Genomic DNA, 22,367 nt, shown 5'->3' with positions numbered 1-22,367 from the left:
CCAAAGCCTAAAACATGCCATCAGGGACAGAAGAAACCCCAGAGAGAAAAAAAATAGCCTGTCCAACCAGACAGGGCTATGTACCAAGGTTAAGTATCAGGCAATATAAAAATGGAATTCTGAAGGCAAGTTCCAGTTCAAAGAGACAGGCTGCCTCGTTATCTTGAGATGCCTTCTCAAGGGATTTAGTGCAAGTCTGAAAACTGCAAATGAGTTAAAGAAAAGAACAGGCAGAATGATAATCACAGCCACCACCCAAGAGTACAATGAACACCACTCTGTTATTGACAACCTGTAGTTTCTTCCTCTGACTTTAAATGCAGCTGATTTGGGACCATTATTTATACGGGTGAGGAACTACATCATAAGAGGAAATCTCTGCCTCCAAAGCTGGTATATCATTCTCCTGCTTGTGAGAAAGATGTCAACTGTAAAAAGCCACAAAGCTGATGGTTATGAAAACCCCCAAGTCTGGCTCACTGACTGTGTCAACAAAGGCACAGAGTGAAGCAGAGTGAGTGTTGAAGCCTGCCTGCCTCTGGAGGCAAAAACTGATGTCTCTTAAGCATTGAGCTTCCTAATCCCAAACCAACCAGCTTGTCATCAATTATCTTTTGCTAGGAGACAAAGMTATTTTGGGGACTAACAACGCAGAACCATCTCAGATGATCACCAACTTGTGGGGAGAGAACATAACATTTTTTTGGAAGAARTTCTTCCAAGTCCCTGCTACATTTAATTATTCTTCTATGCTGATCCTTTCATCACATTTCCACTCCAGAMAACCTTAGCGACTACAGAGACACAAAGCAGAGAAGTTTGCAGCTCCCTGYGGGCAGAGCTTGTTGCATGAAAACCTCAATGCACTTTGAGTAAAAGCATTTAGAGCAGAATAACTCTGGCAGGCACAAGGCTACATTTAACAAGAACAAGCTATTTTAATTTGAGGAAGTTAATTGCTAAGGAGTTGGGGAAGAGGAGAAAAGGGAAAGGGGATCAGCCAGTGTAACCYAGAAGTATCTGAGAGTTGCTAGAGRAGAGAAACAGCTGGGATGCAAAGAACAGATTTGCAGGGACCATTTCCTATAGAAGGGTGTTCATCCAAGATTATGAAGCACTCTGAGCGTGGCAACCTTTCCATGCACTTTGCATACCCAAGTGTCACAGACACAGCAGAGAGCAGCTCATAAACCTTGAAAAATGCAATACAGCAGCCTGCTTTTGGAAATTATGGTGTTTAAATCATCACTTATGTGAGAGATTGAAGGATGGAGGCACATCCCCACTACCTTAAATTGAGAAAAGGAGCTGGATTCCCAGATCTTTCATCTAGCATTGTCTGAATCAAGTGTAGTAGAAAATAACAGAGTTTCATGGCTCGGGGACACTCATACCCAGACAATGTCCTTCTGAGAAAAAGTGCATTGCAAAGTTTCTCTCTTCCCTTTTAGAAAGGCCTTCCCATTATTCAGCCAGCAAAACAACCAGCTGTTTAATGACCTAAGAAGCAGACCAGGGCTCTTTGCTCCCCTCTGAGAAAGTAAGCTGAGGGGAAGAGCAATTTAACACAGTTCATAAGACTTGTGCCTTTGAGTCCTCAGTCACAACTATCAAACTCAAGATTATTAAAGCAAAGTCTCTCAGTCCCAGGGGAGTATCCTGGAGGCAKTCTTGACTGCCAGCAATGCAGTGAGGAACTTCTCACCCATCACCTTTCCATTTTCCAGCTCCCTGTGTATTCAGCCTTGCCCTAGGCAGAGAAAGTGCAGAAAGAACTTCCTTGGTCTTSTGGCTTGCTTTGTTTTAGGTTCAGTGTTCGTACACGTTACTACAAACTGTAAGATGCCATGGGAGYCAGAAGCAGTTTCATCTCCATGTCCTCCAAAGACACAGTGTTAGCCAAAAGGCATTTATCAAAGCACAGTGCAGGAAAGAGGTACAAGCTGAACAGAGAGCAGAATGATGCACAATTTCTCAAGGCTGCATGGGAGTGTATTCCACACTCTTTGCAAAATTAAATGTCTGTTATTTACATGATATATTTAAAAATATCTATAATTTTGGACATTATTAGGTGTTTGGTTATATTGATGTTTTATGTCACCAAGCTGGATACGACTGTAGTTCCTCTTGCTTTACCATTCCACATTCAGAGACAGCAGTACAAGGTCAATGGCTCTTAGAGCTGCCAATATACTGAATAGAAAGAGCAGMAGAAAGGAAACTATTTCCAGTAATAAATGGAGTATTTTTTTTCTCCTCTMTAATATGAAATGAGGTATCAAAGTAGAATTTTGCTAGTGATGTACTTCCCAACTGTGATAAAGGATGGTTCAGAAAATAAGATTTTATCTGAGTTAACCAGGAAAAAAAAAGATCTCTTACTTGTAACATGTCATTAAATATACACATTTTAATCTCAAAAAAAAAAATAATTAAAAGTTTCTCCAAGCAAWTTCTAATATGCCAGGAAAGTCAGAGAAATGCACTGGTTTCCACACATGTCTTTCAATAACTCTCACCACAGGAGCCAGTGCTGGCTGGTGTTCACCTCAGCAATTTCATTTTAACAAGCTAATTATGCCCAGAGCTATCCAAATCTGAACCCTGCTCATTCAGTGCAGCCAGCAGCACCAAGAGAACCAAAAGCACAGGAGCAAAGAAGGAAAGCACAYGGCACTGCCTCTTACCACAGTATAGATCTGAGGTTTGCGTCTTTTGGCCAGGTCAATTATATTGACTCCGTTGTARTAAAGGTTCTCAATGCACCCGTGGAAATTTTTCCTCTGAAAGGTTCCTGGTTTCCCCGGGACAGGAATCCCTCCGAAACTGAGCTTTTGGAAAGAATAAGAACAGCATTATTTATTATATCATATATACATATATATGTATGCATGTGTATCTGTTCTATTACAGTATCATCCCAAAAGCAAGAGAGCAGAGCCCCACTCTACACACCCACTTGGGGTATTATTTAAGAACCAATTCCCACCAACAGCATCACTGGGAGCATGAGGCAAGGCCTGGCCACCTCTCAGGGGGATTACAGCCCCCACAGCATTCCAGCTGCTGGAGAAATGCTCCTGCCACAAACAATTCTCTGCCTTGGGAGAGAATTGACACAAAAACCAGTGCCACCAGTTTCCCACCCAGGAACACCCAACACAAAGAAACCTTCCCACAGTGTCCAACCACAGCTCCACTGCCCCAGAGGGTGACACCCAGCTGCAGCCCACAATGGCCAGGAACCTCTGAGTTCTGAGGTTTGAGTCTGAAATTCTGCAATCTCACTGTGCTTTGGTCTTTACAACAGTCACATGTGACATTTGGGAGTGAGTTTTGCAATGGAGAAGTTCTGCAGGCTACACATTTGTGCAGAATTTCAGCTGTGCTGCTGTCTAAGCGCTGGCAGATGTTAACACAGCRCAGGTTACAGCTCCTCACTCAACTGGAGGGATGGAAGCCTCAGGAGGATAAAGAGCATAACAAAAAAAGCTTCTCAAATACAGCATAATTGTTTAGATTCTGAAGAAAAGAAAGAGATAAAAAAGAAAAAAAAAAATAAAAACAAATGCTACAACCCCCAAAAATTCTGATAGATAATGCTGCCTTCATTTTCCCAATGTCACAGGTCATTTCTAATTAACTTTACTGATGGTACCACTGGTGGTACCACTAAAGTTTTCCTCATATTTCCCATCACAAACAGMAGCACTGTGAGTGATGTAATGCAGGTGGGGATCCTGCAGCCACCACATTTGATCAGGAGCTGTGCTGCAATCCTGCTGCATCCWCTGCAGCAAGAGCACTCAGTTCTGTGTGGCACCAGGCACACACCGACTCCTGCTGGAACCTGGTCAGCCTTATTCCCCTGCCACAACTCCCAGAGCCTTACCTCAGCTCATTATTACAAAAATAAAGGGCAATTTGGGGGTTATTTCTCCTCCCACTCCACCTAACACGCTGCGATACACAAGCAAATGAAACCTCCCCGGGTAACCTTGAAAACGCTTATTTGAAAGCAAGTTCTTAATGAACTTGCACCTCAGTTCTTTTAATTGATCACTTCAGAGAAATAAAGAGTGAACACACTGCTACTTTACGTCACTTGCAGGTTTGTTATTGGCATGMGGGCTTATCTGGTAGCAATGGGTGTTTTTTTTCAGTAAGAATCATTCTTTCTAAAACACCAGACTTTCTTTCATGCTCTATTCTTCAAGTCTCCTGCTTAGGGACTCTGTGCTGGGGTTTCAAACCAGAAGAAAAATCAATATCAATTACACCAATGCATTATTAAGAAAACAGTTTCCTTTGTGATTGGTAATAATTTTAATYACAAAAGTAATGATTTTATTACCCTCAGTAAGGCCTTTAATCCCTAAAGTGTGCTGAGATAAACTTTCAGTAGACTCTGTTGCTGCAATGTTTGACTGAAAGGTTGTCTCAGTGCAAATGGAGAAAAAAACACACACTGTAAAAAACTAAGCTCAAGGGACGAGCTCTGAGCACCACAGATCTCAGTGGTGATGCTAATTACCACCACCTGAAGATCTTTTCTACCACGCTCCCTGTTTTGGAACATCTGGAAAAATGTTCTGCAAATTAAACTGGGGCCTGAGTTTCCCTAATTGGCACCAAGCAGAAAACAAGAAATTTATTATTTTGAAATTAGAAAAGCTGATGACTCAATTATTTGGCTTTTCTCAACTCCATTCTAAAAGCAGTTAGAGTTTTGGCCCCTGATCGTTCAGTCTAAAGCTGCTGCAGAATCCCACTGTCCCAATGCTGTCCCTACTAAATGTGCTCATGATTTGGTACAGCAGTGCCAGGGGACAGGTACCACTGTGCTCTGTGGAATGCAAAGAAGGGAATTTCATCTGGAAGATGAGGGGAGGACAGAGCAGGCACCTGCCACTGCTGAGCCGTCTGCTTTTTTCCCTTGTGTTGGAAAAGGATCCTTTCCAGAGAAATGAATTCAAAGTGCAAAGGGGAAGCTCGTGGTCTCTGGAGCAGTGAACCATGCCAGCTCAACACATCCCCACAGGGTGATGGCTCTGTGCAGGCTGACCCTGAGCCTTGCGGGCGAGGAAGACTTGGCAGACAGGCACAGGGGGATAAAATGAACATGGGTAAACTGCACACAGGCAGATTGGTGGGGGAGCAGAGGAGGAGCTGCCTTGCACACAGATAGGATGACTTAGAAAGGGTTTACGGTGTTCTTTAACAACTGTCATCCATAGGCACTGAGCTGCTGGAGTGACATGTCTTGGTCTCATCATGGGGGAGCACACCAGCCTCGGGGTTTTTGGGCWGGCAGGATGTTTTCTCTGCTCAGCCCTTCCTTGCTGAGCTGCTCTGGCTCCCTAGATCAGCATGTTCTGCAACATCCCCACACGTGAAGCTGGGTCAGAGCTGGTGGTCACCAGAGTCACAGAATCACAGAATTACTCGGACTGAAAAAGCCCCCAAGATCAAGTCCAACCCAGCACCACAGTGTTCATGACTAAACATGTTCACATATCCCCAGGTGCCCCTTCCACACACCTTTGGAACACTTCCAGGGTGATGATTCCACCTCTTCCCTGGGCAGCCCATTCCAACGTGTGACCACCATTTCAGTAAAGAAGTTGTCAATACTACTCAATCTAAACCTTCCCTGCAACAACCTGAGGCCATTTCCCCCATCCTGACATTTTCTACCTGAGAAAAGAGACCAACCCCCACCTCACTGCAACTTCCTTGCATTCTGGAGGTCTGTCCTTCCTGCCCTTCCCTTTCCTGTGGGAAGACAATGATTTTTCACCTGCTCATCTCTGCAATCTGAGCAAGTGGTGGCTGGATAGAGGGACAACTCAGGGCTGAATCCCCATGGTCATGCTTAATTCAGTGCAGGGATGGTGCACAACGATGCCATTAAAATCATATGGGAGATGATGACACGGCACCTCTCCCTACAGATAAGGGCAACTGTTCCCTGAACATCTGACTAGAACCCAGGTTATGACTTTTAATTTATTGAAAGTCTAACATACTTTGAATTGTAAGCGTAATGCAGTGGATATTCACACAGATATTGTATACTGGTGTATACAGAGTTACACTGACATAGTTTATGCTGGTAAMGTACGAAAGCTCTCTAAGAAGAAAATATTAAATAAAGATCTTTTCTGGAAAGAAAGAGCTCAGAGGGTGGTGCTTTCCATCATATTCATTTTATAGCAATTCATACCTCAGCTCCCAGGTTACAACCTAAAGGGCTTCACACACCTCGTAATCAATATCCAAGTGATCCGAATCCCCCTTKGTTCGGAAGTGCTGGGTGTGCCTGTCCACAGTGAAGTTCACTTGCTTGTTGAAGCGTTCTATGAGAACCGAGTGCCAGTGCTGGTCATCCAGGAGGCTGCCCAAGGTGACAGACGTGTGGCTGTTACTGAAGTGCAGGTTGGAGTCCCCTGGAGTGGCACAGATGGGCAGAAGACACCAGAGTTATCTCCTGGCTCTTAACTGRAGCGTGGGGACTCAAGGGAAGCACRCAYGAYGCAMACCAGAAACAAAACCTTTCCAAAGACTGCYTCACRTTCCTTAGGTCTCTTATACACAYATATTAGTGTTTTCYTATACACATATATTAGTGTTTATCCCTCTCCCCCACACACATTTTTTCCCCATGAAATCCCTCTGCTGAGCCAGGAGGTGTAACTGATGCACGCACCCACTGCAGCACAGGGGAGGGAATACAGCTCTGCCTGTACCCTTGTTTCTGCCAGGCCTTTTTTGGTTTAAGAGCAGCACGAAAATCTTCTGTCTAGTCACATTAACAGACCACTCCTGACACTTCACTGTCAACTCTGTGCTTTCTGCATTTTAACAAGRAAATTGTACCTGTCCATTTTCACAGGGAAAAAACAAAGGACACAAGTCAGTGAAGCAAGAAGAGTGTTTTGTTATGCTCATAAAAATACTTAAGCCTGGCCTAGATCTCCAAAAGTATAGATCACAAACCATAAAAATATTTAGGCCCTAACCCAGTAATTTCAAGCACTCTTGTGTTTTCCAGCTGACTACACGTCAGAACACTTCAGAGCCTCTCACTGAAAGGGAGTGTGYATCCTCTTTTACATTCCCACAGAATGGAGAGCACACATGCTCCAAAACTGCYAGGCAAGATGCAAGCAGATTCAAGAGAAGGCATTAAAACCCTTGCCCATGACATGAATGCACACAGAAGACTTGAAATGGTTAAAATTTTGTACATTTGGGGCTACCGCTGGAGAAAAAAAAAAATCCAACTAATCTCAGAATACACATTCACAACAATATCTCCTCTGGAAGAAGTTACATAACATAATTAAATGTACTATATCCTTATTCTAGCATGAGACATTTGTAAGAGGACAATTCAATGGGGTAGATTCCCCCATTAAGAGCTTCGGGATGTAGCTTCTTCATCCAAGTAAAATCCAAATCCCAAATCAGAAAAATGATGCATTATAATTTCTAATCTCTGCAGGAAAAGAAARAAGGAAAGAAAGAAAACACAACCCAGAGACTGAGCAATTAATGAGCTTATGTAAAAATGAAGTCCAACAGCCGTGGAAAATAGTTACTGATTTATAAAACAAACATAATTAAGCACTAGGGGAAAAAATGCCCAACTCAAACCCCTCCATATGAGAAACTTGAGTCATCAGAGATGGATAAGGCCAGTACCATGGGACACACACAGATGAAGCCAACCAAGATTTTGCAGTAAGGCTGGGAGAGGGGGTAGGATCACTCCTACTGCAGTAGCTCCTACCATTGTCAAAGTGCTTCCATGTATTCATTAGGAAAAAAAAAAAAACAAAAAAAACAAAAAAAAAACAAACCCACCCCCCAAAAAACCCAAGCATCCTTTTACAGAAGCCAGCTTTTCCTCTGATGCTCTGATTCAAAAGGATTGTGCAGTGATGGCCTCACAGATATTCAAGAAGGAATAGTCACAATTTTCAAGAAGGAAATGTATAGCAGTGTGCACAATGTTTTGACCAGAATGTTATCACTGAAMTTCATATTCTCAGCTCAGCTCTGAATCACTGAGTGAATGGAAAAAAATTAGACACAAACCAAAAATAAATCTTTTTTTGCAGTCCAAAGCAAACTTCCTGAGAATACTATTCTTAAAAGTAATATAAAAAACCCACACACATATACAAAACTAAAAAGGAGGTATGTGAAGAATCAGAACTAGCCATTGAGCAGTTCTGCCTTGATCAGCACGAGTTAGAGGAGCCAAGAGCTTTTCCTGGCTCAGCTACCATGAACTGCACGACRTCAGCACACAGGATGGTATCAGCTAGAGTTTCCAGATACTGTCTAATATAAATTTATCTGCAAACCAATAATCCTAATTACCCTTACCCAGGTTGAGGTGCAAGGAGAGCTTCCCTTTCTGCAGTTCCAGGGTTATGTAGTCTCCACGCTGCCCTTCTCCATGGAATAAGACTCCATCCCCCTGCATGCTCTTGAACTTCAAGGAAACTACATCTTTGAACGTGCTCATAAGCTTCTGATTGAACCTGTAGAGAAGTGAACTTCTGCCATCGAAGTCTGCAATATCTGACTCTGGAAGAAAGAAAATGGCAAAATGACACTGAGGGGCAGTATCAGGAGAGGGACTGGGTTATTTTCAGATCCTTTCTAACACAGTTTGGAGTCAGGGATTGCTCTAAGTGTGCATCCACAGGATGAAGAGGTCATTTGGGCAACCAATCCATTCATTTCATCCATTTCCAGTCCTCTCCCTCTGTTGGAGAAAGGGAACACAAGGATAAAACCGGAACTCCTCTGCACCTGCCTTCCTCATACAACACTTCTCTCTCACTTAACTTCTGAGAACAAAACAGGTGCCTTCCATCATATCCAGATCTCCAGAACATCCCTTGCCACATTTGCTGTTCATCTCAAATGCATTCAGGATGTTATTCATTACTTTGAACACTTCAGCACTCATTCCACTCTTGTAGCTTCACAAGTGTCTGTTGAGCTGTTTCTGCATGTCAGCCATGGCTGCATCCACCTYTGCATTCAAATAGGATCCCCTCAGCCTCCGAGGGCTGCCTGCTTGCTTGTGATGGCATTTATCAGCCATGTGTCTGCATGCAAATTGACTAGGCTGGCAGGAATAGTCAAATATCAATTCAAAAAGCTTTTGAAGAGATTTYATGGGAACAGGGCATCTAAACTGATTATACACCTTTGAAAATCCTATTAGAAACATATTTTCCCCTTCAGCCAGCCTCTAAAAACCCAATCATTCTGGTAGGAAACAAGCTTTCTGTTCCTCAATTGCAATTAATATTTTCTTTGGCAGCAGTAGCCTGCAGTACTCTCTTTGCTTTATAAAGAAGTCTTTWAAGCAAAATATATTTTCAAACAATTTTTAAGTGTATACATAACCAGAATATTTCAGGTAGCTTTAAATACTTTTAACTAGTATGTTGTATTAGTAAAGTCTGACTGACATACACGAATTCAATACCAATTTCTACCCAACGGCAATCTGACACAATTTATGTAAAAAATATCCACTTTGCCAACTGGTATTTCCTGTTGTTAAAAAAARTATTAAAAATTAAGAATACCAGACAACAAAGAATCTGAACAGAAGTTTACTAAGCTACAAACTACTGGGGTACATGCACAAAGACAARTAACACCCTCCTAAATGCTCAAGAAGAGAGAGCATAGACTATCTTGGTTTGCAAACCACACATTTTAAAGATAACCTAAAGCTATCAGGTTCTCATTTCTTTGAGAAAAGAAACTGAGAGGTTCATACAATCAAGACTTACAGTCAGCAACTGTATTGTGATTAAAGTCAGTGATTTAAAGTCACTTAAGCTCCCTTGAGAGTTCTCCTATTCTTTCAAGCATTAACACTAGTTTCATCCGCTCAACTTTAAAACATAAAAATAATAGGAGCTGACAGGGGTGGGGTTAACGGTTTTGGGGTTTTTTTTTTCTTTTTTTTTTTTTTTTAAACTGGACCAGAATTTAAAGAGGTTTGCAATTAAAAACTATTAAAAGCTCAGAAAATAAAACATCTGTTAATGATTTGTTGCCATGGGAACTACCATGAAAAGTTCTGCCTGTCAGTATGACAGTTTGTACAGAAGTTTGATGGCACACTTACAAACTTGCAGGGAGGGCAACATTTAAATTTGATGCAAAATTCTGTAACTCCAAGGCCAACTTCTTTCCAAATCTGAAGGTACCTTTTTTTTTTTTTTTTTTTTTTTTTTTTTAGAATAAAACTACAAAGAAACTCAAACCTTGGGAAAATTCACTCCTGAATAAACAAAGACCAACTTCTTATCTGTGATGTCATAATTATAAAATGCTTATTCCCATTGTTTATAGAACAGTGGCTAGTTTCGGAATTGTCACAAATAGAAAAGCATTCTGCCACCTGTTTTTAATTTCTCAATCAGGTATTGAGAAACAGCTCCTTCAGAATTGCTGACTTTTCTCTGTTGACACCCTGGCTGCCAGTTTCTATAAAGGGAATTAAATCGGTAGTTTAGTTCTTATGAATTTCCCCTAACTACATTAAATACTTCCATTTGTTTAAAGTAAATCACAAGTGTGCTATAAAATGGTTTCATTTCAACACAGGCAGGAATTAGGAAACAGCTTATAAAGAATTTATAGTCTTTGATTTCCAGAGCATTTYGCAGCTAAAGTTGATTTTCCTCCTAGTTCTTAAAACCATAGATACCGTAAGGGTGAGGGTGTACTGATTCCATGTTGCCACAAAAGTGCATTTTTTTATCTTTTCCTAAGATCCAGGGCTCCAGGCAGTCTGAATTCACAATTCAGTTCTTGTTCTTAACTCTTCACTAAGCCACAGCATAACACAATTTCTTGAAGAGTTCTACTACTGGCATTTACTGAGTATATCACAAAGGAAAACCTGTTTCTGAAAAATTCTGCCCCACTGATTATCAGTTGTGAGCACACTGGGCAATAAATAGCCCGGAATGAAATGGGAATGTGTCAAATAAATGCTAATGCTGGCAGCCAAAAGTCATTAGTGGCAGTTTGCATGACAACAAATCGTTGGTTCCTGTTAAAAACAGCCACTCCAGTAAACCTGTTTAGTGTTTGCTTAGTTTTTATTTAGTCCAGGTATGTCCATAACCCCCATGCAGCAGGAGAACGAGGATCCAAAATGTTTCGAGTCTCAGAAAATCTGTAGTAATAACAAATGAAAACACAACATGTGATTTCATTTTGCTCTGCCTGCTGGTGTATTTCTGCTCCCTGACGACAGACTTTACTCATTCTGGGCTCTTTTCTACACTGTCCTCATCAACAAGGCTGTTGACAGGCTGGAGCACGGAGTTTACTCATGCAGCAATCTGCTCCCAGCAGCAGAGAGGAAATACAGCCACACTCATAAAGACAGTCCTTCATCCTTGTGATTTTGGGAAAAGTGAACACTTACTTAGCAAAGATATTCCAAACCAGCAATAACTCTAGGAACAGTTGCCATGTGAGACAGTAACTTTTAGTCTTGCACTTGCACCAATGAACAGAACCTTTCACTGCTGGCAGAAGGGAAGAGGACAATTCCTGCTCTGAGCAGATGTCTCCCCCCCGTCAGTCACTGCTTGCTAGCTTGAATGACCCTCCAGCCATGCCCACCTCCCTCTCAGAAATGTACACCAGGGGATAAAGGAGGATCACCACTGCAGAGGTGACTGTTCTTCATGCAGCTTCGTCCCTATCACAGATCTCTGCTTCCTGGTCAGCAATCATTTGAGTATTTACATTGTGCATTTGATAGCAAACACAATGGCAATGACCATCAGACATTAGGCAGTTCTCTGCAATGACTTATTTTCTAACTCATAGGAAGACAAGGGAGAGGACGAAGAAAGTGGGGAAAAGGATTTTAAAGAAGAGGCGGAAAAAGAAGAGAGACAGAAAAAGAATCCAGTGAAAATATCATTTAATCAAAAAGCATGATATCAGATCATATTCCCTGAAGCAATGACAGCAAAACATGATAMATCAGAGTCCTGAACTGCAAAAGAAGAATTCTGCTCTGAGAAGACACCTTGTCTCACACCCTATCGTTGTTTCTCCTGTGCTATCCCAGCCTGTTAACTGCACCATACACCCAATTCTGCTGATGCACTTTGGGCTGTTAATCAGTTATAGAATATGATCAGCATCTTCAATGCAGCTATAAATCTTATCCTATAAAAGCAATTGTGTCAGCATTTTTTTTTTCCTTGTGCTAAGCTAGCAAGACTTTTCCTAAGTACAAAGATATACTTGTCGMCCCTCACCATCTTCAGCATCAAAAGCAATTGGTTTGCCATTTGTCTCAGCACATCCTCTGCTTATCTGTTACAATCACACTGCAGGAGCCACTGCTGCCAAGGGACAGAAAGAGCTTACACATATTTCTGCGTGGAACTTTCCATACAACTCATCCTCAATCCTTTTCTGAACAGGAAAACATCAGTGAATGTTTTCAGAGCATCATCTYCTTCCTATCTCAGTACCTATTTTGAGGATACCAGATGAAATCTCTATGGGAATTTCAAATAAGTGCAATTCACTTTCACTTAAATACATACTTTCTGAAGTAAATAATTAGCACATATTATCTGTTGGATTCCAGCTTATATGATGGCCTTGGAGTCCTTTATTCTCAGGAACTTCAATCTGTATGGGATAGGGCCATGTACACTCATAATCTGAAATAGCTTTACTGTTCAAAACATGTTTTTATTTTTCCAAGGAAACAGTGTCAACTGGCAGCCAAATAGAAGATGAAAAGAAAAAGGGAAGAAGAAAAAAGAAATACAAAAAGGAAAGYTCTTTTGTTTGACAAGGACATTTTAGAAATAAATTCAGAGTAAATCATTTCTAGCAGAAGCACTAAACAATAGCAAGTGCCACTCAGCAGCACGGTACCATCACAGCCACTTTGCCATCCAGTGCACACAGCAGGATTCCTCAGTATATTTTGTTGCTGTCTCCTGGCAGAGTGTCACCTGGCAGGTGACTTACGAGACCTGATGCCTTCCACATGCCCCCTACTAAACAGCCATCATTGAAAGCTGCACTTGCAAAAGCTGGCACAGGATTGTGYTCCTGGGACCTCTCGACCAGAGAATGCTGCACAGGAAAAATCATACCCCAAAAATGAGATAACAGAGCCTTCTGCTGCCACAGGACAGTGGCATTCACCTAAAAAGGCAGCAGGGAAGCCATAGGTGTCTCTGAATGGATTTGTACCAGCTAATGCTGTTTCTATTCCCAGCAGCACATCCCTTTGTTCACCCTCTACTTCAGTTTGCTTCCTGGCTTGTTCAACAGCCTGTCACTAGAAAATCAAGCTTTGCAATTTTTTTGATTTTTTTTTTCCAGATTAATGCACTTCTTTTGATACAATCGAACATGGKGGATGAGCCTGTGTGCTATCAACTTTACAAAATGCAGTTATGTAGGTGAATACCAGCTCAGGATCTGCAGCAGATATTCTGTCAGTATAACACCAAAGATGACATTTTATAAATGATCAAACATCTTTGTACAGTGCTGGTGTGTCTGGGTTAGGAGTAGCCAAGACGGCGAAACTATAAAGCACAGCTTGTAGACAGGTATTGCTTGGCATATGCAATTTGCCAGAGAGAAATGTGAATGGCACATTTATACAAATGGAATGAATATTTCAACACCCTGTAAAAGTTTTATGAATCCCTTTTATTTCTTTCCTGGCTCSCTTTAATCTCCACACCTTAATTCCACACGAGCACTTTTATTTCCTGTAACTGCAAGGAACAGGACAAATACGAAGACTTAGATGATAGCACAAGGCAACTCTGCCTGCAAGTGACTCTAAAATCTTTGTATCTCAGAAAATACAGCCACAGTCTGACATGAAAGCAGTGCTCATGTAGTACATCATTTAAAAAAAAAAAAAAAAAAATCAGCCACAAAAGTTTCAATCTTTCAAAAGTTCAATTTCTATTTGTTACACATCTGTTTGGGCTATACTCTTCACTGCAGAAGTCTGGCCATCATTAACAGAAGAAAGATCTTGAAAACAGATTAGCTGGCTGTTTCAGAATTATGTCACCAAGGGCAGTTGATTTTGAATTTCAGGTTTCAGTTCACTAATATACCTGGAAAAAGTCTCTTGCCCTAATGTGCATCCAGGCCAGGCTGTTGTAGGTCAGTGCACAGTGCCTGTGCAGGTGGAGAAACAGCATCTGAAAGAAGCTGAATGGATGTGATAAACCTGCATAGAGACCATTAAAATTTTCCTGTGAAACCATGTGAAGCAGTCCTACGATCCTTGTGCAGGGACAAAGCCACTGAGAGTGCTGGAGCTGTGTCTCTGTTTAGTAGGAACAYGTGAATCAACAAGTTTAATGAACTTGTCTCTTTGATTTAGCTTAGATGAATTTWAGTTGTCTTCCAAAAGCCCAAAATGCTACAGATCATATATTTGAGGATCATCACGTGTTAAGAGTGGCCAAAGAAAGCAGTGATGCAAAAGCAGTTAAATCAGCAGACAACTTCTCTGCACTATGGAAGTACTAAGTCAGCCACAGCACTTCCCTCCACAACTAGGGGACCTTCCTTAAACCCCGAAATGAACTGTTTAGACAAATACAGCCCTACAAAGATCCCTTTGTGCCCTCTAATGGGCAGGAGGTTTTGCAGCATCTGACTGCCTGGCACTCCCAGAAGCAGCAAATTGCTCTGTGGTGGGCTCAGCTCTGAGGAGGCTTCACCAGCTGAGCGAAATGGGCAGCAAATCCCTGGGTAGAAAGGCAAGAACAACTACTGGAAAAAAATAAACAACAGCAGTGTATTCCACATTACATTTTAACTCATGAAACTTGTACTGGACTCTTCCCACAGCAACACAGCATCAAGTAAAAGCTCTTTGATAAAATGTGGGTTAAGATGCAGCCACTTACTGTAAGAGCAGCCGAAGACCTCAACCCTCAGTCCTATCCGCCCACCAGCAYTCCACTTCAGAGGGATGAAGCGCAAGAATCGAGCTTTCACCGAGTGCAGCAGTTTGTGGTGAACCACACTGTCAGCGTTGCTGTTCCCTGGGAAAACCTGGAAGGACAAAGAGCCTTGGTGAGACACTGAGCAACAAGAGGCAAATGCAGCACTCTGAATGAAGGCCATGAACTGCTACCCCTCTTCACRATTCCCAGTCTCAAAAATTACTAAAAATTATTTAAATTGATTGTCCARTTTTCTTCTAAGTGCTGCATCTCTTATGAATGGAAATGAGGGAGAGAGAGCAGCACASAGAGTTCCTCAGCAGAGGGGGGGTGGATACACAGAGTTACAAAAGCAGGTTGTAGATGGGGATGACATAGAAGATGCTGCACAGTTTCTCCAACCCAGGCTATTCCGGGGCACTATAATACTCCATCAACCCCTAAAATAGTCTGAGTCCCTTCAGCATAGTGAAGGATAGGGCTCAATTTAGCCTCTGGTGCAGTAATGGAAGTAGGAAATGATAGACACAAGGCACTGATGTTCTCCAGAGCCTGGGAAGATGAACAGGACCGTATACATCCCATGATATCAGATACTCAGTAGAAAACTCAAGCAAGGCACAGGAAGAGATAAAAGCCTGAGTCAGTACACAGGAGAAACAGCATTTTGACTGTGTTTGYACCCGAGAGAGTTAAAGCAGGCAAACAATAATAATTTAATTTCTTTCCTTACCTATTTGATTAATTGCCTGCAACAGCAAGCCAAAATTAATGGCCCTAGTCAGAATTGTAAGTTAACAACAGGAAATTCTCTCATGGATGAAGAATGACTGAGGGATTTCAAAGACAAACCTTCAGAAAAACATCAAGGCTGTACTCCTGCCTGAAGCATTTCCAATTCATCTTTACACCCTTATCTGTAATATTGGCCCAGGAATATCACAGACTTACTCAAATGTTCTGAAGATTGCAGGAACTCAGCTAGGATTCAGAGCTGTCCCACACCCATTGCAAGCTGACCTAGCTGCACCCACAGGCATCTCTGCAAGGGATGTTCCCTCAACACCTCAAACAGCAGCCAGAATTGTCCACATTCAGCCTCCAGATCAGTTCACTCCAAACCTGATGGGCAGCTACACAAAAACATCTTTCCCACACTGAAAGAACGTCATTGTTAAAAATAAACTATTCAGAAGTCCAATGCAGCCCTTACAGCACTTTTTTTCTCAAGCTCCTCTAATAAACAAAGAGCTAATGACCCTTTTGGGGAAAGGAAATCCACAGGCAGTGTTGCACTCATTGATCTGTGCCTATGGGATGGTTCTGTGTGCAGCTGGCACATCCCTGCTCGCTGCTACTGGCAGGGCATCACTGTGTGTGTTCCTTCAGGATCGCTTTGATTTTCCCTTCCAGCTCCCACTGCCACACASATCACCTTTTGATGCTTTACTGGCCACCTGTGGGCTGTAGACCATTGATTGAATAACACCAATTGCCACAGACGGTCACTTGAAAACTTAGATCCACAGCTGACACAGAAAAATCCATCCATTAAAGATGAAACTAGGGTGCAGTAGCAGATTTCACAGCCCTGGAGGTTCATATATTGATTAACAGTAAACCTATGGGTGAGAATGGCAGAAGTTCTCTTGAGAAACAGCCTCTATTACAACTTGTTGTTGATAAGGATTAATTCCCAGGAACAAAATGACAAACAAGTGCAGAAAACAAAYACCTGCATTTCCCATGCAATGCAGTTGCTCTGGRAAGGGAGCACAACACCTCAATCTGTGTCTTTTAACAAGCTCTGTAAACACAACAGACTAATGATTTACCCTAGGAAATTTTGCTTCTGGCATTCTATGGGGCTAATAAATCAAAGAGCTCCATTAGTGCCAAATTTTGCCGACCAGCTTCTTGAAGGCAAAAGCTTTTCCCCAGTGCCAGYGGCTGCAAGGTTCACAGCTGGCCAGGGCTGCCTCTCAGACCGAGCTTGTTTCACAATGCTGCACAGTGCTCTGCTGTGACACAGACCATGGCACCACAGGCATATTTTATGTGGCTTTTTTTCTGAGCCAGCAGAGGAAGGTCCCACTGGCATGACAAGGTGAGGTAAGAGCAGCCACAGTGGTTGGGAGTGGGGTCTGCCCAGCTCAGGTAGGTAAGAATGGCAATGGGACCAGCACACACACCATTCCCAGGGCTCAACTCACCTAGTGCATGGATTACAGTGAAATAGAACAAAATGGAATTCCAGTTTAAATGAAAAAGAAAACTTCGAAAGGACACATACATCTCAAAACCGCTGTTGGGTGCTCGTGAAAGCCTAWTCAATTTGAAAGATAAAATCAGATGCAGGGCTTTACCTCAGCCTCCCCTGGCACAAACCCACTGCTCACCAAATGGCAACTCATTTACAGACCTGCAAAAGGTGGTTCCCATAATGGCTCTGCTGAATACATTCTGCTCTCCCACTTTGTTAGGCGGGTAATGGGATGGGTWCAAAATGAGTATGCAAGCAGCAGCATCAGCACAATCATCAGCCCTGAACGGTGAGCAGGCAGACCTGAGGTTAACTGCCTTCCCGGGGAGGTATTTTAACACATATTGAAAACTCACATTTCTGCCAAAGTAACTCTGATGAACTGAGTTGAGGGGAAAAAAAAATCAGATTATAAATGTGCAGAGGGCATATAACACAGATGTTAGCAATTTACAACATTTCAACCTTCACTAAGGGAAATACAAGCACAGAAAAGAGCACTCCACCTTCAAATCTCACCCGTGACATCATTGYGTGCTGCCTCCAGTGCCTGAAGAAAAAGGACAGGAGGGCACTTAATTCAAGCTATCTAGAGCTTGGTGAAGGAACCAAATGGAGACAAAAAGCAGCTCAGCCTGCCATAAATCCCAAAACTGCAGTAGTTATGAGGAAAACAATGTCATTCTCYCCTTTAAACTTCCTTAGAGGGGTGAGAAAGATCATGAGCTGGGAGTTTGCGCTGTGATACAGAACATCCTTCCTGGTGAATGACTCCTAAAACCTGAGTGTGTGCACACTTTAAAGAAAACATGAATTTTCAATGAAGAAACAACATGAAAATCTGAAACAGGAAGGAGAAAGCATTGCCAAGCTGTTCACTTTTTCCAGCTGAAACAAACTCTGACTTTTGCCTTCTCCAAAGGCAATCAGATTTCAGTTCTGCTGAAGTTTGGGTTACCYAGGATGCAGCTCAGTGGGGTTATTGGGCATGGATATAAACTCAAGTTTTGAGGAAGTCAGTGATTATAACCAAGTTAGTGCAGGGGTCCTACATCTATGCTTGTATGTGTGGAAAGAGACTGAGTGCTATCATGACAAGGACACAGTACTGCCATAAACACACCATATGGAAACTCAGCAGCCTCTGATTTTAATGGGACGCTACAGGGCTTCTTTTCACAGAAAAATWATACTGCATCAGTGCTTGCTAGCTGCACCTTAGGCCTGGACAGGTTTGTGGTGACTTTCTGTAACAATGAAAATTAAAAAATACATTTTTTTTTTCTGGTGCAAAATAAAAGTATCTGTCAGTTCAGGCAATTCTAGAAATTCACCCCTTTCACCTCAGCCCAGCCCTAAAACACAAAATTATATAAAAACCAAAATACACCTTCAAAGTCTGTTTGGGGTTTTCTTACATTTTACCATTTCATCCTGTAAACGCCACCAGTGAAAAATGTTGCTTTGGTTATGTAATGGAACAAGTCCTGCCTAACACATCAAGCCAGAACTGTTAATAACTTGTCACAAAGAAACACAGTGAAATGGCTTTGCTGTCATCTCCATCGCCCTGTGCCCACACTGGGAGCTGTTAAAAGCTCCTCCTCATTTGGAGGGTGAGTTCAGTGCAGCTGCCCAGCACAGGGGTCACGGCAGGACCTGGCCACTGGGAGTTGTTCTCTTTCAGCATCTGCCCTCAAAAAAAAATTTTGCTGTTAGAAGGGGGCCAGACTGTGGAGAGAAGGAAAGAATGACAAGAAACATTGYTCAGCTCCATTAAGAGCTGAAGTTTAGAGCTCTGTTTTCAATACAGCACAGCTACATTTGGCACATGGATGGCAAAACTAAGTATTCTGTTTTCCCACCTTTCTCTCAAGAGGCAAGTTAAATTTTCTCTCAGTATTCTTTCAAACCGTCTGTAGAAATGAAACACTTTTATCTGTAAGAACTTGCCTGCTTAGGAGAGTCAACGGGAGCTGTTCCCACCAATTTAAGCAGATTTCAGTCTGAGCCCAAGAGGAAACAGCTGTCAACCTGGTCCCGGGACCAAAAGCTGGAGGGCAGGTTGTGTCCACTTGTCACAAGTCACCTCTGAGCATCTCTTTCTTCATGTCTCTTCCCTGGTCTTCATGACAAAAGGTAACCAGCCATTTCTGGTTAACAGCCTTCTGAGCTGATTTGCCTCTTTCCAAACTCACGTTTCAGCTTCCAGGMTGAATACCCTGACTCAAGCCAGTCTGAACCCTAGCCTACCTTCAAAAAGAGAAGCCTCCTTTTTGCTTATGTTTCTTCTTTCCCAACAGAAGCTACATTTTTCTCTTTGAAACACCCATCCTTGACAAGAACCTCAGAAATAATATCCCCTGGCACACTGTCAGACAATAACCTCAGAAACAATATCCCCTGGCACACTGTCAGAGCTGCTATTAGGGAGGAGCGGGTGGGGGAAGAATAGAAGAGGCACCTGTCAAAATTATCCTCCCATAACATATTATCTGAGGAAGTGACAGCTTTCCATCTCACCCCTCCACCCCCTAATGGGAAAAAAAAAAAAAAAAAAAAATCTCTGCAAAGAGGGAGCTAAACTCCCCAATGCAGCAGGGATTAAAATGAGTGGCTGCAGCGTGGGTGATCAAGCAGGAGTCCTACTGGGACTGCATTACACTTGTTACTTATTGAGGGGCTGACTGCTGTGCTCCAGMAATGCAGTGTCCACCCCTGGGCTCCTGAGTGTTATTTGGACACCTCTGAGCCACGGCAGTTTCTGTGCAAGCAGGGCAGTCCAGGGGAGAGGAGATGCAGTAATGTCAGGGTCCACACTAATCCATCACTCCCTAAATGATCTGCTCAAGTGAGGAGGTTATTTGCTGCTAATCCACCCCATTACACCACCTGTACCTTTCTGTCTGGTTAGTTACCTTCCAAATACAGCAACAAATGCTGTTAACAACATCATTAACATCAGATAGATGGCTGACCAAAGTAAACCACATTTATATTAAGGATGTTGCTTATTATCTTTCTGCTGACAGCAGAACTAATCACGTGTTTTCCAATAAAATCCACCATTTCTACATCATCAAAATATTTTGCAAGTAAAAACATTCTACAATTTAAGACTAGCCACTAAAGCAACCTATATAATATTCTTTTTATATAGGTCTGTATCAAAACAAAAAACATGTTCAATGATGATGACACTAAAAACATGAAGTTTCTTGGATCCCTTAAGGACAGTGAAACATTTCTATTTAGACCAAAGAAAATGAAACAAAATACTGAAGAACTTCTTAACTTTTCACGCCTTTTTTTCCCTATTCTGTTTTATCCCTAGAAAATTCTAATTTATTTTCCCATTTTTTTCAGCAGCACCCTTCTATACTGAAATGGACACTCTGATCTTTAAACAGTTTGGATTTGTGTCAATCTGTTTCCAGCATCTGCCAGACTGTACCTTGGCATAGCCTGAGATWCTGTAGCTACCAGAGACCTTTCCCAATAGGCATCTTGGGTACAGTGATCTCTTTTGAAGAAAAGCAAATTTACCAAATGGATAACATATGCACTACATCTCTTGACCTCAGGATGAGGAAATGGTCTCTTCCTCTATTTCCTCATGCAGATGCAGCCCAAGAGCCTGATCCAATCTGTAGCTGGGCAGGTTGCCCTTCTTCTTCCCAGCAATGAACMAAGTGCAATTTCCTTGCCCTACTCAGACACTCTTTGCATAAATATGTGAAGTTGCATCTCACATAATTGCATTTCATTGATGGAGAATGGATTCCTATCTTTAGATTTTAAAATCACCTTTGTCTCTGGAGCACCTGGAGGTGAAGCTGTTATCGCTGTTAATATTATCACTGCTACATAAATAAATAATGAAAGAAGCAAGAAGCAGCAAAATTAAACCTGTAAATTACAAGTCTAAGCTAAAAGTCGGCAGCTAATTCCTGTTTCTGTTCAGCCTCCTGCACTTTATCTCAAAGGCAATCCTACATAAAGATAGTATTTTAAACAAAATCACAACAAGGATAAATATTTCCCTAGTACCTTGACTAGATTAACCTTAGCCAACAGACTGAAACTGCTCTTCTGCTGCCAACACTAATCATAGATTTCAGCTGTTCTGCATAAATCTCATGGAGACCTTCATGCTTTACATTAAATTAGTGGGATTAACAATGCAGTGAATGTGTTTATGCCTGGCAGTGTTGAGGAACTCTGGGAACCTTCCCTGTGTTTAGCTTCATCAAAGTACATTTAAATAGCTGGTGCTGTACACTCGGTATCTCTCTCGTTACAATTTGCCAGACGGATCCAGCAAGATGCCACCGGAGAGGTGTTCGTTATTGCACGCAACAGTGACCTCAGATGAATACTGTGCTTCATTATCTTATGCTATTTCACTGTTATAAAGTTTGATAGCRTTTTCATTTGGATCAGTAAAGTAATATCCTGTGGAAGGAGAAAAATAGGKAGGCTTGATTTTTCCGGTGTTCTGTAACCCAGTGAAATGTGGGTGCCTACAGACACATTTTTTTGTTACACCCTCCTCCCCACCGCCACCTCCTCTAGGCAGAAAAGACCCATTATAGTTGTAGGAAACTCTTTCCTGGGGGAAATAGAGGGTTCAATACTCTGAACAAACCCACCTCTTAAGTAAGACTGCTGCCTCTCTGAGGCCTGAGTTCAGGATATCACCAGAAATTTTCCTAGCCTGGTACAGCCCTCTTCCATATGTGTGGCAAGGAAGCCACAGTCTCACCCCTGAAAGCAGTAAAACTGTGCTCATGTCCATCGGCCATAGCCTTGGCCTGGTGACTTTCACACAGCCCAGGAGGGCTAAATTTAATTGACATCTCATCCCCCTCCAAAACCATTACTGTAATGCTTGTAGCATCCTACATTTGWGTCTTGTCATCCCACTTTCATATTGAGGTCCATCATAGAACCACATTAAATTAATCTTGAGGACACTAAAGCAACTTAAAGAAACCACATCTCTTCCTCCTGCCATGGAGTAAGATGAGCTTTTGCAGCATCTTGGCAGCCATTTGTGCAATGTCTTCCAAATG

General features: G+C 42.1%; 1 protein-coding gene across 1 annotated transcript in view; it reads right to left on the bottom strand.

The window, feature by feature from the left end:
- The window catches only part of CNTNAP5 (contactin associated protein family member 5), a 223,082-nt gene that overhangs the window by 126,862 nt on the left and 73,853 nt on the right, over window positions 1-22,367 (bottom strand). Inside the window, exons 4-7 of the mRNA XM_057364809.1 lie at window positions 14,991-15,138; window positions 8,401-8,604; window positions 6,268-6,452; window positions 2,691-2,834 (exon numbers count right to left, since the gene is read on the bottom strand). Of these exons, the coding sequence (XP_057220792.1) occupies window positions 2,691-2,834; window positions 6,268-6,452; window positions 8,401-8,604; window positions 14,991-15,138 (681 nt within the window). The remainder of the gene's footprint in view (window positions 1-2,690; window positions 2,835-6,267; window positions 6,453-8,400; window positions 8,605-14,990; window positions 15,139-22,367) is intronic.

The sequence above is a fragment of the Malurus melanocephalus genome, unplaced genomic scaffold, assembly GCF_030028575.1.
Source record: "Malurus melanocephalus ecotype Western Australia unplaced genomic scaffold, MMel_1.1 scaffold_42, whole genome shotgun sequence".
Classification (NCBI taxonomy): Eukaryota; Metazoa; Chordata; class Aves; order Passeriformes; family Maluridae; genus Malurus; species Malurus melanocephalus.
Note: the sequence above shows the minus strand (reverse complement) of the source record. Positions and strands in the feature narration are given on the sequence as shown.